This window comes from Dermacentor variabilis, chromosome 6, assembly GCF_050947875.1.
Source record: "Dermacentor variabilis isolate Ectoservices chromosome 6, ASM5094787v1, whole genome shotgun sequence".
Classification (NCBI taxonomy): domain Eukaryota; kingdom Metazoa; phylum Arthropoda; class Arachnida; order Ixodida; family Ixodidae; genus Dermacentor; species Dermacentor variabilis.
This window is the reverse complement of record NC_134573.1, coordinates 176774131-176793289: the sequence shown is the minus strand read 5'-3', so window position 1 is coordinate 176793289 and position 19159 is coordinate 176774131. Positions and strand designations below refer to the sequence as shown.

The window sequence follows — 19159 nt, the reverse complement described above, 5'->3', positions numbered from 1 at the left end:
GGCTGACTTGTGAACTTGTAGTCGACCTACTATTTGTTTCGCACTGCTCGAAACTTCTGGAGGTGGAAGCGAACCCTCGTCTTTACTATCCAAACCTCTCTATAATTCAAGAGTTCCGCGGGCGCGACTCCAGGCAGCCAGGGGACAGCAACGTCCATGCCCTTGGTGGCTTCGTTTGTTTTGTCAGAGAGTGTAAAAGCTAAACTCGGTGCTGAACACAGTTAATTGATGCGAAAGAATCAAAGGGCCTATTGAGCGAAACAGTTGTGCGTGGTTGCGCTATCGCAAACGCCAGAGACCAGCGGAGCTGGGGGAAGGCCAGTAAAGTATTGCTGAATCGCACGCTTAGAGTTTGGTTTGCACGAGCGGCTTTGACTCAATGACTGTCTGTGCACGTCTCTATACCCTCTCTCTCTCCCTTCTCTCGCTTCCCCTTCTCCCAGTGTAGGGTAGCCAACAAGACTTTTGACTGGTTAACATCTCTCTCTCTCTCTCTCTCTCTCTCTCTCCAATGATGTCCTGAGGTGAATGAGGACGCCTGATATCCACCATAGCACAACGCCGGCGCCAGCACTGCACGTCTATGTTATACAACCTTCTTTCCTTTTCTCACTCTTCCATTTCGACTGCCATTTTCATCTTTATGATTTCTTTATTCATAAACAAAACATGCACGACAGGGGCACTCACGATTTCGTTGCACGACCTTACCCCTTCAAGCATCCGCATTTGTTCTTTTTATGGGAGCGGGATCCCTGTTTATGTGCAAATTGTTTTCGTGCACATGTGCGTGTGTTCTCATCCCTCTCCCCCTCTTATTTCTTTTTCTTTACGCTCTGCACACCGGGATGTCGAGGAGCACGCTTCCCCGCAGGGCTCACCGCCCATCTGCAAGTCAAGTAGTTTGTCGCCGCCAGCACAGTTCCCGCAGAGCGCGAGATGGCCGCATTCGTCGTCGCGTATTGTACGCGCGCGCTGCGGCGCGATGAACCTCCCACACACCCTCAGCCCTCTGCTCAGAACGCGTATAGTGGGCACATACCGCGTATAGTGCGGTGATGCGCCGAATCTCCTCGGGCCGCGCATGAATTCGCGACGATGTCCGCGCGCGCTCCTCGGAATTCGGTAACGAGAACCCGCCGGGGGCACCTCTCTGCGGGATTTGCTCGGGGACACGTTATAACAAGCTATTTTTACGAGATCGTCCTTCACGTCGGTCTCCCGACTCTTTGTAAGGGCCGGTCCGGAGAGACAAGCTTACTAAGCTAACAGCGGAGTTCTATACGCGTAGCTCTGAGGTCCATGGACCTAGCTCACGGATCGAGAAATAAACTATTATCTCTCTCTCTCTCATGTAGAATACCGGCAGCTTATTTGACTAGTGTGGAATGCACACGTTCATATAATAGTGCTGAAGTGAGTTAAAAATACATTCAACAAACGACGTGCCTCAGGAGGCGCGCGCTGTCGACAGCTAAAAAGCCAACGTATTCACCGGGCCCACAACCCATTCACATTCAGAGTCCACGGACACAATGCAGAGACTGTGCTTGCAATTGGGCCCATGATCTTACGCGCCACAGCTTCAGAAAGTCACAAAAAGCGCTGCTGCGATTGCTGAAGACGACCGCGAGCTATACCGTTTGTGACGCAATGCGGAGAGTTCCCATATGTCTACGACTCCAGGGCACATTCTTGACCTTCTCTCTCTTTTCCTTCCCTTTTCCCGGTGCAGGGTAGCCAATCGGGCTCAGTCCTGGTTAACCTCCCCGCCTGTCCAGGTGGTCACTGCCAGACGTATTCGTTCGAAAAATTTGTTGAGACTGAAGGATTTGTAGCCACGTTAACTATTTGCCTCCCCGCTTGGGCTTCCTGGTTTATATCAAACTGAAGTATGGTTAACCAGGCTATGCTCATTTGGCTGCCCTACACTGGGGAAGGGGGAAAGGGGCAAAAATGATTAAAAGGAGGATCGAAGAAAAGGTGGTCCGTTCAGTTACAAGCGGTCACATGGCCGGCGGATCTCAAGAAAAGCAGCAGCGCTTTTGTGGCGTTGCGTTTTGCAGACACAATTTGTCCTCCATGATAAGTCTGTTGTCTGACTGACTCAAATAGAAATGCAAAAACACCCCTGCGCTTACGTTTAACTTCACAATGTGAATCCCTACACTAGTGCTTCTTTCATAGACAGTGTGCTCATGAAAAAAAGAATTGTAATACCTCTACCCCATCATACTACACGTAATCACAGGTCACGCCTCCGGACCACACAAATGCGCAGTCTTGAGCGGCTATCGTCGATCGCGATCAAGGTGTCAACACGAAAGGCACGCGCGTGCGTACGCTGCGCGCTCGCTTGCGACTGCAGCGCGCTCGCGGGTCTTCCACCTGTTGACGCGTCAGGGTCGCTTTTCTGGGTCGAGCAGGCTACGCCCGAAATCTTGCCACCGAATTCTTCGCACGCCTAACGTCGGAGCATTCGAGAGCGAAGTGAAAGTGCACACTTTGCTCGCGTCGCCTCGGGCGCTACGCTCGGGCCACGTCTTGGCAGTTAATCTCATCTCAGCGTCTCCACGGGAGGCTGCAGGAACTGTAGCTCGTGAGAGTGAGTGGGAGCGAAGGGAGGCCGGCGAATTCTCGTCTTATGTGCGGGCGAGCGAGTAATGAAGTCTGCCTGTGTTGAAGAGGACGCAAAAGGTGCACTCCTAGATTCACTTAGTCCAGACAGCACGGAAGGCGCACTTTACCAGCGTTTTCGTGCTGTCGTCGTTACACAACAGGGGTGGAAGCATACAACGATCGAAGTCACATTTATAGAGCGCAACCGTTCGCCATGGGCATTATGAAAGATAGTCATGCACTTAGTGACCCTTCTTTGTGCTAAGCATAAAATGCTTATGGGCGGCGTAAAGCAGATATTTGTCTGAAGTCATGTCAGAGATCTTTGACTCATTTCTACATGACGATGGGCTAGCAGATGGGAGGTTATGGTGTAAAAGACGCAAAACAATGTGTCACTCTTTCCTGTTCCGATGCTGACTTGCGCGTCTGCGAAAGTCGGCGGGCTATGGGCAGGGTTTTCTTCGGGCACCTCCGAATGTACGTGCGCTGTTAACATGCTTTACCCTGTAATAATATACGGAAAGGAAAACGAAGATTCAAATCAATGTTGGAACCATTAAACTGACACTTGAAGATATAACCTTTTCACGCTAAGTTGCTGATATACCTTATACGGATAAAGCAAATTCTAGTACTTGAACATGTAACGAAATCATATACGCAAACCATTCGCAAGCATTTACACATACGGCTCCGAGGACGGTAACACACCTGTCCTCCCGGTAGCTTTCACAATTCCGTTCGTGAACGTTAATTGGGCTGGCCAAGGTTATTTATTTATTTATTTATTTTCGCTCGTTGCCTTTTCTGGGACGTCACCACGCGCCACTCGGAGCGACAGGTGATAAGAAGTATGAAAATTGAAATGGACATTTACAAAATATGTATCTTTTCACCCTCCGTTCTAGGTGTGGAAGCATGAAATAAACCATGAAAGTATCTGCGACTATACCCACGTATATTATGCAGGTTGGTTGCTCTGAGAGTACTGGGAGTTCTTGAAATGGTGGACCCCAAAGTTAGCGGGTGCTATCGACTCTGCGTGCATGCATACGAAACAACTCCAGTTGAGTATAGGTGGTGGTTTCTGCTCACACGCACTGTTCCGTCGGTGTTAATTTCTTTTTCTTTTTTTTTTTGCGTACGGTAACCTTCCTTTCGCATACACCCCCCCCCCCCCAAAAAAAAAAAAACACACTTGTGTGCAATCTCTCTATTGTGTATCGCTGCCGGATATGAGGTCGTCGGTTTGATTTCAGCCTCAGTGGTCGTATTCCAGTGAGAGACCCTGTATATGGATATTTACACACGTTACAGCTACCTGCGCTGACCGAAATTTGCCTGGGTACCTAATATGCACGTCTGGCATCTATCGCGCGCGTATCTGTACAGCTTTGGAATGCGAAACGCCATTCGGTTATTAGCAACAGTGGTCACACGAGACGGCTGGGCGTCGACCCTCCGCTTTACAACACTGACGTTGACGACGCGCGTGCGGTTGCGTGGTGGTAAAACGTTGCATTGCTGACGTCACGTATTAAAGCAGCTGCGGCCTGTCATGCGGCGCGACGTGTTCCGTCTGAATGGCGATGTCAAGCAGCTGGTGGCCAAAGCGGCGGTCTTTCGGCTTCAAATAAATTGTAGGTAAAGCATACGGATGAAATGAAGATCCCCGTCAAGTAGCTAGCGTTTAGAGGATCGAATTAGGGATGACCTTTGTGCTGTCGGCTCCGAACAGCCTCCGACAATGGGCTGCAGATAAAGCAATGGCATTCAACACCGTGCTGTGTAACATAGCACATCGACGTATACGCGCACAAAACATCGCGCGGAATGGCAGCACTTCTTTTTCTTTCTTTCTTTCTTTTTTTCCTTTTTTTTTAATCTGATGGGCAAACAGGGAAGATGTCAACAACCGAAATGTCTTCGCAGGCGGCTCGAGAACTTCACTGATAAAGCTTCGAGTCATTGTTGGATGTTTTCCGCTACAATATCGTCATGTACGCATCAGAGCCGCATAGACTACTTCGCAAATTAATCATGCATATGACCAGTCAGGCTATCTATAGCTAGTTGCTAGTTTGTTTGTCACCTGCAAAATGAATAAGTAGTCCATTGTGTTTTAAGGAGGCCTGATATTCTACAACATACCAATTCACTTTCTAATAACTTCTGCCAGATATCTACCATTCTTTACACGGTGTCACTGTTTCCTGTGAGTTTCTTTTACGTCGCCTATGTAGGTCGCTCGCTTCTTCCTGATATTGCTTCTATAATCACGCCCGCCCATATGTGGAAACAATGCACTAGCACAACCAACGACTGATCCCAGAGGTTAACGTCGGCTACAGATTCTCTTTAGCATGCTTAGAAACCACGGACGTGAACTCATTATAATAACGACGGAATTTGGCCACGTTATGTATGCGTATTGCATTCGAGAACTGTACCAGAATGAACTGGAATGCAGTGAAGCAGGCAAACGGTCCACTGTGTTTGTATTGTTTTCTGTTCTTGGTTTATTTTGCAGGAGTTCAAAGTGTTACGGAACGAGAGGCTTGCCATAACATTCATTATGATAGATTTGGCAAGAACTGCTGCCGCAGATCTGATGCTAGCCACCCTCATTTATCTATAGGCTCGCTCGCAACTAGCCGTTATGCCAAGCTCAGCTTTCGTCATGGCAGATTTTTAAGAATTTATTCAATAAGTGATTATTGGGACTTAAAATGCGAAAGAAGGGTTTGTATGTACGTGAGCTATGGAGGACGTGGTGGTGGGAGGTCTCGGATACATTTTCCTCATCTGGATTTCTCTATAACGCGCATCTAAGTCCAGGCACACACCGGCGCTTTTGCATTCGGCCCCCACAAAAGTGCTGTAACCGCGGCTAGCTATATATCGTTCGTCCACGTGGCCACGCGAGCTGTGCATGCAGGCAGCTGCAGAAAGCGCACCGGTCCACTGAGTCACAGCGGCGGGTCGCGGCAGAATTTTACCAAGAACGTCGTTTCGTCTGGTATCAGTTCATTTATGCTTATTTGGTACAAAAATGAAAGCTTTCGGCGAAGACGAGCACAAGCACTAGAAACGGACGCAAAGTGCGGCGTCCGTATTCACGAAAAGCTCCTACCGGTAGAACTGTTGGTAAGCGCAAATATATCAGATTACGGGGTTTACGTCCAGAAACTGGACCGTGGGTTCCGAAGAACGCTGTATGCGCAGGGCTCAGAATTGACTGCGTTTACTGCGGCCCCGCCCCCTCCCCCGTCAGAATGGGGTCTCTGCGAACGGAAATTGAACTCGCGACCTCGTTCTCAGCATGTGAACGTCATGACCACGGCGGCGGGTAAGAGCACTCATACTTGTGATGTCGGGCATATTATTAGCGGAAGCGGCCGACCAGTGACAAGCAGACGAACGAAAAGCTTTGCGAGTTATAGGGCTCAGTGCCCATATTGTAAGGATTCTTTTCATTTTGCATTCTTTTTGCCGTTCGTCATTTGCTCGCTCGAAGCCACGCCCGCGCTATCAAATGAACAGAATTGGACGAAAATCAATTTTACTCAATACGGCCCTAAGTGCCGATCGACGGTCATCAGTACGCTTCGAATTTTACAACCGCCGAGAGAGAGAGAGAGAGCCCAAGGCGTAGGCAGCTCTGGAGGTCGCCGCTTCCCTCTCCCTATCTCTTCGTCGAGCCAAAAAGGCAAGCTGAGGGCGCGGTGACGTGCGACCCTGACGCGTGGCGACCTGCGGCGCGCACAGCTGAAGGGAAAGCCGGAAACTCGCACGCATGTTTGCTCCGACAGCCGCTTCGGTCGCCGCTGCTGCTGCCTGCTGCTGCCGCGGCGTCGAGGCAGGCGCGCGAAACGAGCCGACGACACAAAACAAGGGCTTTTCATCACCGACATGCGCGCTTATTTACGAAGAAGAAGGCGCCGCCGAGCCGCACTCTTGAGAACGCGCGCCGCAACAGGTGCTGCTTGGAAAGCATTGCCGTGCTGTTTTATACCCGCTGAGCTTTTGGGGGACAAGGACTCCCCGAGGATGAGCGGCATGCAGCACGCTCGCTATACCGAAGAGTTTTAATCAAACCCGTTGTCAGAGTCCGCTGGGATTTCATGATTCCAAAACCGATGCCGTCTTGCGCTGCTCAGCAAGACATCAGGGTATCGAATGTATATGGGGCCGGGCGAGGCGTAATTAATTAGTTGCGCTCGGCCGCGCATTACCGTTGCGTAGATACTGTTTTTTTATTTATTGATATTATTATTATTATTACTTTTGAACCCCAAGTTTTCGCCCGGAGACACGTGAGGGTTTAACCTTAGAATGAAAATCGACAATGTTTCCACAGAAAGCGACAAGTTACAAACAAATTATTGCACTAATTTTATTGAATAAGTGGCTTTATGATAGCTTAGTCGCTTGGCGTTGATTTCCTTCACAGTGCATCTCCGAAGTGTTTAGGAATGCCTCCACGTTTGTAGTTTTCAAAGCATGTGTATAGTCACAGAATCTAGCAGAACTGCAGATATGAACCTGACCGTGTGTGTGTATATATATATATAGTGTCCGAACAGTTCTGAATACGGGTCTGTTAGAGTTTCATCGCTAATAATAACAGCGCAGCACGTGTGACGAAGGCGAGCGATCGACACAACGCAAGCGAGGACAAAAGGCCTTGATACATTCAGCGATTGTGTTTTGTCGGCCGCCTTCATCGTCTCTTCCGCGCTGTTATTATTAACCATGAACCAATACCAACCTGCCCAGTTTTCTATTCTCTTCAATGTAGTTGTTGTTCTGCCGCCTCACTGACTTTTAATTAAGTTCACCAAAAGTCCGCCCGACAGATGATGCTATAAGCCATACATTGTGTCATAGCGAGAATTCCGAATTTCGGAGTCTTTGTGCACGTTAACAAAGAGGCTTTAGCAGCGAAAGCGGTGAAGATTGTCCCGATTTCATGCGGCCTCAGTGTGAAAAGTGAAGCGATAAACGATGGCTACTTTGTCTGCGAGCGCAGGAGCGGATATTTCGTTGATGATGATTACGAAAGGACAGGCGGATAATTAGTCCTGCTAGACGATAAAATATAAGACAGAGATGCCTGCGGTTAAGTATTTCGCATTGAAATTCAGTCGCAGGATATAAGGCGGCGATGAGCACCCTCAATGTACTCGGGAGGTGCGTAGTAAGAAATACTTGATGCTTACTCTAATCTCTTGATGGGGCATCATGGCTTCGTTCCCGTTCTTTGTGAAGCGCAGGGTACATTATTCCCGGTATGTACCAACTCGATCCACGAATGAAGCACAACAACGCTTTGCGTTTCACACGTGTGCGCAAATGGTGATATTTAGATACAGCCGTTGCCGCTGTGCAGGTGACATGTAAAGTGCATGATTCAATGAGCGTTTCTGTACTCCTGTCGTAGTAGATGGAAATTGACGTAAGCTCCGAGCGCATGCTAGAACATGTTGCGAGCAGTTGTTCAGAAACCGTGGCACGCTTTAACCCCCCACGGTTTACTTTTATTATGGATCTTCCCTCGTTTATTTGCAATTTCGCAAAGTGGTATTCGGCGCCGCTTTGTCCAGCGAGTGATTATACACACCGACATGCATGTTAGTGTCACGCAACAATCTGCACATCTCTCAAGTAAAACCAGCGGGAGACGCGAAGACAACAAGTGAACGTGATAACGCTGAACATTCAAAAGATGTCTCATCCCGTGCGCAACAGAATGTACTAAGAGAAAGATGGAGAAAAGGGTGAACTGACAACAAAAGAAAAAGTGGGTAAGAAATATGGCAATATGACAATGCAACAGCGTGTGTACATACAGCTATAACTTCGAAAAGACACAAACACAGCGACAATTAACGCATCGACACCCCAACGAGCCAGTCAGCAGCGTAAGCTATCAGCTAAAACAGGCGGAATACGCAGGGTGGGGCCCAGATAAGAGAGGGCAGAGACCGAAGTGAGCGTTGGGGAAGTACAAAGGCGCAAACATAGCGAGCAGCGCTAGAATTGCGCTAAGGTGCGGGAGCAAAACGAAAAAAAAAAAAGAAATGTAGAAGAGAGGGAAATGGGAAGTGACGCGAAGCACACATGCGAGTAATAAAAGAGTCATAGCCCCGACGCAATGAACCCGCAGTTACCTTGTGGAAATCGTTTCTTTTTCAGCTAGAAATCGAAATTCCTTATCGCTCAGGCTCAGAGAGACGTCCGTGGCGCTGACACATATCCCCGCTTTATAGCGCTACTATTATGCATCTAAGAGGGAGAGTGAAGTTGGCCAGGTATGCGTAGGGCGGATAACTTCTTGCACTATGTTCGAGTAACAGGACGTGTGCCTAGGGAATGAAAACGAAGTCTAGAACGACAGATTGAATGAAAAAAAAATTAATAGAGCGGAGTTGCCTGACGGAAGACAAGAACACTTGGAGATCGGTATGGGAGGCCTTCGTCGTGCAGTAAACACGAAATATGCTTCACGTTGTTAATAAACGCAATCTCCGCCCTGCTACAACAATACGAGGCCTCATTCAAGCTCTACTCTGGCTCTGCATCTGCCCACGGAGTTTAACAGTGCACGAACGACCACAGAAGTCTATGACAGCGACTGCCATACGTAAACAAGGAGTGTTCTTTTTTTATTTTTGCGGTGCATAGGCCGAGAAGACTGGAAAATGCAACTTCTTCAGACCTCTCCTGTGTTATAAACTAACTAACTAACTAACTGACTGACTGACTGACTAACTAACTAACTAACTAACTAACTAACTAACTAACTAACTAACTAACTAACTAACTAACTAACTAACTAACTAACTAACTAACTAACTAACTAACTAACTAACTGACTAACTAACTAACTAACTAACTAACTAACTAACTAACTAACTAACTAACTGACTGACTGACTGACTGACTGACAGACTGACTGACTGACTAAATAACTAACTGAGTGAGTGACGAACACTCACTCACTCTCTTTCTTTACAGCAACTAGCTGGTCGAGTGATAAGATTGAGTGATAGGCCAATAGATCGATCGACTACAAGCGAGAATAATCGCGTGCTCGAGATACGCGAGTAATACGATTCTGAAGGATTCACGCGTCGCACACGAAGCGGATTTCGTTCGACGACCTTGATACAATACAGCCTTCCGCGTCTCGTGCGTGCGAGCCTTCGGCACCGCACTGTGGGGCGTGCTCAGCATAAGCAATAAATGTGGCGGTTCTCCAGTTTTTGCCTCGTGTAGTCGCGAACCTCAGTGGTGCAGCCTTAGCGTGTCCACTGTTCGATGGGAACAAGTTTAGCGCGAGTGTTTGGTCGGGCAATCGATGAAAGAAGAGGCGCTCCTGCCGTGTGAGTGTCCCTAAGCTTGCGTCACGCTTTCCCAAAGCGTATAGGTATAGATTGCCCGCTGTCTCAAAGTGTCTCAACTTTCATCCTCATATGACTTATCATGAAAGGGGGAAAAAATGTCATCCTTGATTCACCTTGAGGGCCTTCCGCAGAATTGATTTGCCGTGCTGTTTATCACGTAGCTTATATTATTATTTCATACACCTCTTACACTTATCACTTGCTTACAGTTGAATAAATCTATATATAGAACGTGTTACTAAGCTCTCTCTGTCTTTCTATCTATCTATCTATCTATCTATCTATCTATCTATCTATCTATCTATCTATCTATCTATCTATCTATCTATCTATCTATCTATCTATCTATCTATCTATCTATCTATCTATCTATCTATCTATCTATCTATCCCCTCCCTCTCTCTCTCTACTTTTCCTTCCTCCTTCATCGTTGTATCCGAGCCTCTTGGATGTTTCAATGAATCCATACAAACCATACAGGTATTGAGCGAGTGACGGTTGTGTTTCACACGTTTAAATACACATACATATATAAATGTTTACGTAGGTTTCTTATTTTATCGACAACCCTTGATGTAAAATAACTCAAAACAACTGGTGAGTCGCAGACCTCTACATTAAGACCTCTCTTCAAACGCATTTCGGCTGACGTCCGTCCGAAGTTTCCTTTCTTCCGCTTCGGCGCGTGGCACACTCTCTGAGAATGGTCTACATGTGAGCGCAGGTTCACGCCACTGCGAGGATCTGGCTGATGTGTTCCGGACAAGACCCCGCTCTACAGTCGAACCCGAATGTAACGAACCCAGCTATAATGATTTACGCGATCCTCAGTGACGTTGAGGAGCAGTTCAGGGCTCAGGCAAAAATTAATGCCTACTACGAATATATAGTTCTGTTTTCAATAATACCTTCCTTGTTCCTTTTCTTCACTGGAGATAGCAAATCCGGGTATAACGAACACATCACGAATGTTCATTCAAATTCCTGATAGCCGAGTTTGGGTATATTGAATTACCTGATATATCGCACTATTTTCATCGTATATAAGCCTATCGTTATACTAGCTGTGCAGGTTTTACTACGTCTTCCGTACTGGCCGACATTGTGGTGTGGCAACTTCCTCATCGCCAGGTTCTGCTCACGCGCGGCATTTGCAAAACTCTCGCAATCTTTTCGATCTCTTGAGGCTCGTGTCTCGCCTTCGGATGCTGAGATTCATTCACCACTGCTATGACCTGCGCGTTCTGTCTGTCGAAGAGCGGTTAATTTTGAATGAGATTGAGAAAGCGTGACATAGTATCGCCATCGTGATTCGATATCGGTCAAAACATACACCGCCAGATGCCCATTCTGCGAAGAATTTGGAGTTAAACGCCTCCATTCCTTTCCTTCCTTTTCCTCCTCCTCCTGGAGTCAAACGAGCAAGTGCTTCAAGCAAAAGTTCTTATCTTTGTCTTCATTAAATCATTGATAAGTGGTCTAAACTGCCACATCAAATTACGTCGAGACACTACCTTCCCAGCTCACTGGAGCAGAAGGACACGAGGTTTTGTTGTCAATTCATTGGACATCCCGTGAGACGGCGCAACTTGCGCACAAACGGTTCGCCTGTTGGATTCTGACCGCACTATTCGAACAATTTTTCAAAGCGAAGCTTTCGTTGACTCTTTACTTCCCTTTGCACGTGCTGGGTGCTGACTGCTGCCTGTCGATTATGCAACTTGGATCACTGGGTATTTTCCACTGGGTATGTGCCCGAATACATAACCTGGGGCCCTGAATATGACTCCGGGCATGTGCCGTTAGGTAGGCGCGCATTCTTAGCCAATTCCCCAGGGCATGTGCCGCTGGGTAGGTGCCCGGATAGACAAGCGGAACAAGAGGAAATTAGTAAAGAAGTCGGGGCAACAGAGAATTGAAGATGCTAGCTGCAGAGAAGCGAAGAAGTCGGCGTCAAGAACAGCTGTCTGCGGAGAAAGAAGCGAAGTAAACAGAATGAAACCAGAGCGTGCACTGAGAGAGGAATGTTGAGCTATAGACAATCGAAGAAGCCGTGTATATATATTTAACGTCAGACGTTATTGTATACCTATAAATAAATGGCGTGAAGGAGGCATCCTAAAGGAATAATTCAAATTCTGAACAGGACCAGAGTGCGAGTGAATGGAACACATTGTTGGTCACCGATGTTACCGCGGGGGGCAGCTGCATTCCAAGCTGCTTTTTTTTTTTTTCGTACTTCGCGGAACCTCAGGTTCGTGAAGAGAATAGTTGTTAAAGCCTTAAGCAATATTAGGCTAAGCTGTATTGGTAAATTGCGCTTCTGCCATAGCAAAACTACCACTCCAACCATGCATGTGGGAATATTTGGTAAGTCATAAAAGACGCATAAGCGAAAGGCGGGCCGCTACGCCGACCTGAACTTCCAGCACATAATCGCCGTGGCGCCGCCGCCAAGGATTTCGGAAATGTCTGCTCAGGTCTATAGTCAATTGCTTATGAGTAAAGAACGACTACACTGCAAGTTTCGATAACTAACTCTGAAAAAAAAAACGGTCTATGTAAATAGGAGGAAATGCTTTGAAATCCGCGATGTTAGAGTTGCCTCCTTTACACGAACTCGACACGAGCGGATCGAGTCGGAAATCGAAATGACCAAGCCCGACCCGACTGCGTCTGCACGTATCTTGCCAGGCGGGTTGGGCGAGTCAACCCACTCCTTCCAGCCAGGTTGACCGAACTCACCTCGACTCTCGCTTGGCTCGACTGGCTAACGCCGGAAACTAGATTCCAGCGCGACAACCGTGCTCTAGGAGAAAGCACACTGTACTATCGGGTTCTTGTAAACGCACTGGTGGTGAGGATTACGGCGGGAAATCCAGAAAAGTTTGGCCCCCGTTTTGTTAATAATAATATATATTTTTAACTTCTACGCCATGTGAATGAAAATGGCGGCTTAAGAGAATGAATTCTGATTTCTAAACTGATTCAGTAATACTATTTAATTCCATGTTGATAGTTCTTAGCGCAAAGAAACACCCGACACGAGAGAACGCACACAGGACACAGCGCTCTGTTCTGTGTGCCTTCTCTCGTGTCGTGTGCTTCTTTGTGCTAAATACTATTGGCGTGCAATACCAACTAGCCCACCAGTATGTTTTGTTTAATTAGTACCTTTCAACGACGATCTCCAATAAATCACACTGAAGCGATCGAACTCAATATAACTCAGATCGGACGTGAAATGGACTGTCGGTCAGGCATGAGCTTGGTCACGGTAGATGGAGCAAAAAGCATCTGTATGGCAAAAATTTTTGTGCCTGTGCTAACAAAGCAGGTGGGAGGCTTGACACAACCGCAAGTCACACGTAGAGCAGGTGTACGGCAGGAGCGGTCACGTCAGTCATATGGCAAGAATGATTTGCGCAGCAGAAATCACTGACAAGGACAGATGGGAAGACAACACATCGCTGGTTTAACAATTGACTCAGTTGCTATGATCCAGCGGTGTATCGTCTTCCTTTCTTTCCTTGTCAGTGCTTTCTGCTGCAAATCAGCGTGCAACCAACGAGGCCAGGCAAACACTATTCTTACGTTAGTCAATCTGCAGTGCGGCAGGTGTGTGCTTTTCTTACATTGTTTTTTTTTATTATGTCGCGGTAATTTTTAGACATCCTGTCAGAAAAAGACAGACCCTGCACGGAACTGCACGGCCGCTGATCACGTTGTCAGCATCACAACAGCCGGTATCACAACGCTTCAATTCAAAGTCACTGCAGCCCCCTCCTTCTTTCCCTTGTGCACTGGTGATGTAAGGCGTATATTATGGCTTTGTTGCCGTAAATAATACCGGTGTCTGAAGTTAGCGCTGTGTGTGTGAACCAGTCCCATTCCGCTGTCCGTGTCTCGTATATGGATTCTGCTGCAGCGCCTTCACGACGACGCCCTGTAGCGACTCAAGACTGCAAGCGGCCTCGCAGCGCGTCTCGAGCACGAGCTCGTAGTCGGGTGCAGTTTCGAAACAACGTCGCACGCTCGCTCACGTCGACAGCGAAGAGCGATCCGCCTATGCGCAACGCGGAGCTGAGTTCGGCAGCGGTAAGCGAGAGACGCATAAATTGTTCGCCGACAACGAAAGAACCTCGAATGTATTTCGCGGCAGTCGCGTCCACTGCATGCTGCAGTATGCACGCTGCCGCGTACAAAAGGATGGGACCCATCCGAATGCGAACGCGTGCACCGACTCGCACGAGGAATAATTGCGATCGCCCGAGGTTCGAGACGTGACGAGAATGCCTCGCTTGCCGGGATGGAGAGCGCTCCCGGGCTGGGCTCTGGAGAGCTCGGAAGGCTGGTTAAAGAAAGAAAGGCTGAAAGTAGAACGAAAAGCCTAGCGACGAGCAGGGTGCCTGACACTGAGGCAGTCTACACGTTACTGTGTCCGTTTTTCAAGTCTCGATTGCCGCTTTTTTGGACACATTCTATATTCTATACACACATTCTATATATATATATATATATATATATATATTTACGCGTCACGAGATAGCGCACTAGCAGCAGTATCAGTGACGTAGGCGGGAGGTAAAGAGAAATGTGTTCAAGGCTATTTGCAGGTTATTTACAAGTTCATAGGCAAAATAGATGGCAGACAGATCGCTCAAGAGCGTCGTCTTCATCGTCCCGACCTCTGGTCTATTTTCCTTGGTTACTAGCAACTGCTTCTTATGTTGGGGCACTACAACATTTACTAACACGAGACAAATGCACGTAATTCAAAAGCGTGCTTATTCGCCATATTATCCGTATTCCTTACGACTCTCATACCGCACAGGCTTTCCTATTACCCTCGGCATGAGTCTAATCACAGAGGTATACGTATAATACCATACTGCTAAGACGATACAGAATTAATTCCAACGTTGCCAAATTGAGACATAAATGCAATTCTCGCACCGGCAGCGAATGGTTCATGTGAAATCCTCGTAATAATTCCATGATCGGCAAAAATTACCGTGTAATCTGCCTCTTGTGCGCAAATGTCACGGGACACAATTTTCATAAACATAAAAGCATCATTATGCCTGCTTGTATATATCTCCTTTTGCTGCATAACTGTTTTTCTGTGCACAGAGTGTGTTCCCAAATACATAATTCCTGCTTGCTTTTTGCGAATAGAATGTGAAGGTAATACGAAAGCTGTTGTGTAAATATCTTTATCGAAACATGTGGCTTTGCTACGCCGTCTGCAAAGCCCAAATATTTAGAGGGGGCGTGGAGTCAAGCCTTTGTTTACATAGGCTTTTTGTTTATGTCGCTCGTCATTCTTGCTATGTTCAAATAATTTCATTTCATTTAATATCCGGGAAATCAAACATTTCAAAGCATTTTAATTGGTACGATGGCTGCACGGCCACTATGTCTGCTTACTTTTATGTTTATTAATGTCCATATCGGTACATTAGTTCACAAATCTGCTTTGGCGACGAATGTGTATAAGCGTTCACGTAACGCGAGGGAGTAATTTCGCAAGGAAATATATATAACCGGAAATTGACGCCCTCTGCCTTCCTGAGGCGGCTTGGATTATAATAAGGAAGCGTGTTTATATCGTTCCTGAAGTGAATTTTCGCCTCAAACGGCATTAAGTTGTCTTTTTTTTATAGAACGAGGGGAGGGCTTAGAGACATTGGTCACCGTACACCACATCTCTTTTTCGTGCTCTTGTTGCTTTATTGCGTTACGTATTGCTGAAGCAGGCTATGCCAAAATCAGTGGCGTAGCAACAGGGGGGGCCGGGGGGCCGTGGGCCCCGGCGGGTGCACGGGGCCAGTAGGGGGGGGGGGGGGTGTCATATACGTCTGAAGACGCCCGAAAATTGTCGATATCCTCGCCTTCCTCGACTACACCTGGGGGGGAGGGGGGGGGTGGAGGTGACAGAAGAGCTAAGGGCCCCGGGTGCCAGACGACCTAGCTACGCCACTGGCCAAAATACACTGTATTAACCAATCAACGCCTTGATCCATGTAAAGTGACTCAACCAAGGGACCAACTAAATGAAGGAAGCAATATAAAACTAGGAAGACAACGCTAGCTTTCTTTCACAAGTCTGCAAGAAAGGCGTAGAACAACACAGATTGCGCCACAGGTGGGCAGTGAACTTTGCGTAGGAATTCTGCACAAAATGCGCTGCCGCAGACACCGTTCGTTGGTGTATTGTCTGATTTCTCGCGTATACATTTAAATGTCACCTGACCTTGAGAGCAGGCCTGCGTAGTGCGCAGCACGTATTGATTTCTTTAGCAATGTCACTTATTTGATGTAACCGCGACATCTCCTTTCTTTTAAGCACTAAAACACGAATCTCACTGTGATTCCTTGATCTCGCTCACCGTCATCGCTATACATATTAAACATAGCGAATTTCAAAAGAGTGTCGGCTGGCTTCTAACTGTTTTATCAAACAACATCATGCATATTTTAAACATACTCCACTCCTTGACAAAAACTTATCTCTTTCTTTATTCCTGTAAACCTAATTAATTTCCGCGTTTTATTGCAGCTTCCTAATTATCCGCGGTGTTATATATTCCGCTCACTAAATTATTTAACCTACTCGTCATAAGCTGCATGCATTCTAGGTGGTAGTCGACACCCCGTTAGTCGCACACATTTGCCGTTTTAGTAAGTTAGCACTGGTCACCCAGTGCGTATACACTGTAATGTATTTTTAAAAGCGGCTGGAAATAAGTAACAAAATTCACACGAACTCGGATAGCCTTCGCGAACAAGAGCAGAAAAAAGAGAGAAAAAAAAAGAAACGAGACGCGCGGCCCTAATGCAGTTGATAGACCGAAAGCTCCGCGCCTTGTTCAGAAATTGCCCGCTCTCACCTCTTTTCTCCAAGTGTAAGTAATTGCTTCCGCGGCTGCGACACGCGCATTCACTCAGCGAAACAAATGACGTTTTACGCGCGCTTGGGTGGACCTCTCCTCAGCACAATGGCCATCTCTGTAGACGCAGCTTCTGGCCGTCTGATTGAGCCCTCCCTCCCTCAACCAGCGCCCCTTCCTCTCCTGCCGCGCGGCCTTCTCCTCGACACTCGTAATTCGCCGAGGAAAGTAAACTTACGGCGCCGTAAAGCCATTCCGTATTGCGTTCGCAGGAAGAGACGGGCACTCGCTTAACGGCGCCTTAAGTACCGTGTAAACAGTTACGTGCTAGCACTGAAGCTCACCAAAGCTGTCGAACTGAACGAATCTTCCTATTTAAAGATAATCATGGTGAGAATTTGACACTGCCTCCGTTGCGCTGAAAAGTATGGAGCGGACTGTTTAAAACTTTAAGGTCTAGGAGCCAACTCAGACAACGGAGATTTGTCACTGAAGAGAAAATAAAGTATCGGGCATAAATGTGGGGAACAGTTTTAGAAAGGATTACCAAGGCACCTGGTATGTGTGTGCACAGCTCTCTTTCCTCTGTGTTCGGCAACTAGCGTAACATCTGTTGCAGAAATTGGCATCCATCTGCTCGGCGGTCGTCGGCCGTCTGCTAGCCCCAATCTACTAAAGTTGATCGCATGATCCGGCGGCTGGGTTTGCGCGCAGGACGGAAAAAAATCGACCGACACCGGCGATAAAGCCGCCTTTCATTGCTTTCGTTTTCTTTCCTGAAATGCGTCTGACAGGCTCCGCAAGAGAGGGCTCGACGGACACACAGAGGTCCTTCAACCCGAAATGGCCCGCGGTCCCCCGATGTTACGTAACCAAAAAGAGGCAGCGCCGCGCTTCGCCGCATAACAGAGAGGTCGGCTTGCCCGCAGAGCGCTTACCTAACCCGAGGAGCCGGCACCATATGGAGACATCACGAGCTGCGCTGCCCCCTCCGTCGACTCGGACGGCGATGCTGCCCTCTGAACCCCGCGTAAACCCATCCACAGGCGCCGCGGGACTGGCACCCGCGTGCGATGTGTTCTTTCGCGCCCGGCGCGTGCGCAACGGAGCGGGCGCTACAAAAAAACAAAGAAGAAAATAGAAAGCGGCGCGGCGGACGACGACGCCAGTGGCGCGCTCAGGAAGCGAGCGGCCCGGCGGTTGCCTCCGGCGTGCGCAGGCGCGGCCAGCGGATGTCAGTGTTACAGTCATCCCCCGCACGACCTTGCACGCAGACCGAGGGAAGTGAGTCTTCCCGCCTCGATCGAACGAAAAGCGGAAGGCAAAACGAAGGCAGAACTGGCAGAACAACACCTTCCTGCCACCTAGTGACAGAACCGCAAAAATCGCCCCGAATACCCACGGCACAAGTAATTTGTGGTTTGATAGCATCCACAACAGGTGACGTGACAAGCGGTTCTGTCCTCTTGCGCAAAGACTTCGCGTCGTCGATCTCCGTTCGTAGTACTCCGCATGTGTGGACAGCTGCTCCGAAAGTTCTTATCACCCCACGAGCAAAACCTCACATAGGCCCCCTTATTTCAAAAACACGTCGTTATGACAAAATTTAACAATACAAAAATCGCTGCGTCACCTACGTCGTGCTTACAAGCCTAGCAAATGCTTTAATTGGCACATCAGCTGGCAAAAATTCAACTTTAATGTAATTACCAGATGGCGCAATCTTCTGCTAACACCTAAAAATTAGCCGCACGTTATGGCTGGGTGTTGAAGTCAAGTTTCACTGCTGAGACACTAGTGGCTGTGGCTGCTCCTGTTAACGTCACCTGTGTACGGATCGATAACGCCACGAGTGTCGCCAACTGGCGGGAATCGGAGCAGACGCACTGGTTTTCTCGCGTCTCGCCGAGCCGCCCACGCTGACCCAGATCGAGACACGCCGAAAGGGCAACGCGCCGGTTGACGCTAATTAGCAGGAGTGGACGTGTCGCACTCCGTAATGGAAAGCACGGGCGCTGTTAATTCCGGACGCAACAGCTGCAAGCTAAGAGGATCGCTCAAAGAGCGGCGGAGCGGATAATGACGGGAGATAGGAAGGTGACGCCACATACTGCACAGCAAATGCAGATGGATAATACTCCAGTCGAAATAAAGAGGAGTGAGTGAGATTTACAGGGTCATCTAATGCGTAGAACAGATGAACGGTCGCCTACTATAGAGCAACGAGGGAAGAAT

The 19159-nt window shown here is 48.0% G+C and overlaps 1 protein-coding gene across 3 annotated transcripts in view; it reads right to left on the bottom strand.

The window, feature by feature from the left end:
* LOC142585860 (solute carrier family 12 member 8) overlaps nt 1-18031 on the bottom strand; it is a 52627-nt gene extending 34596 nt beyond the window's left edge. Inside the window, exon 1 of one of the 3 annotated variants that reach the window (XM_075696929.1) lies at nt 17863-18031. Coding sequence is in view for 2 of the 3 variants with exons in the window: in XM_075696930.1 (XP_075553045.1) it covers nt 7845-7868 (24 nt within the window). In the remaining variant the exon portion in view is untranslated. Of the gene's footprint in view, nt 1-7844; nt 7925-17862 lie in introns of those variants that run through there. The other 2 variants (XM_075696930.1, XM_075696928.1) reach the window with 2 other exon arrangements.
* Nucleotides 18032-19159: the final 1128 nt, after the last annotated feature.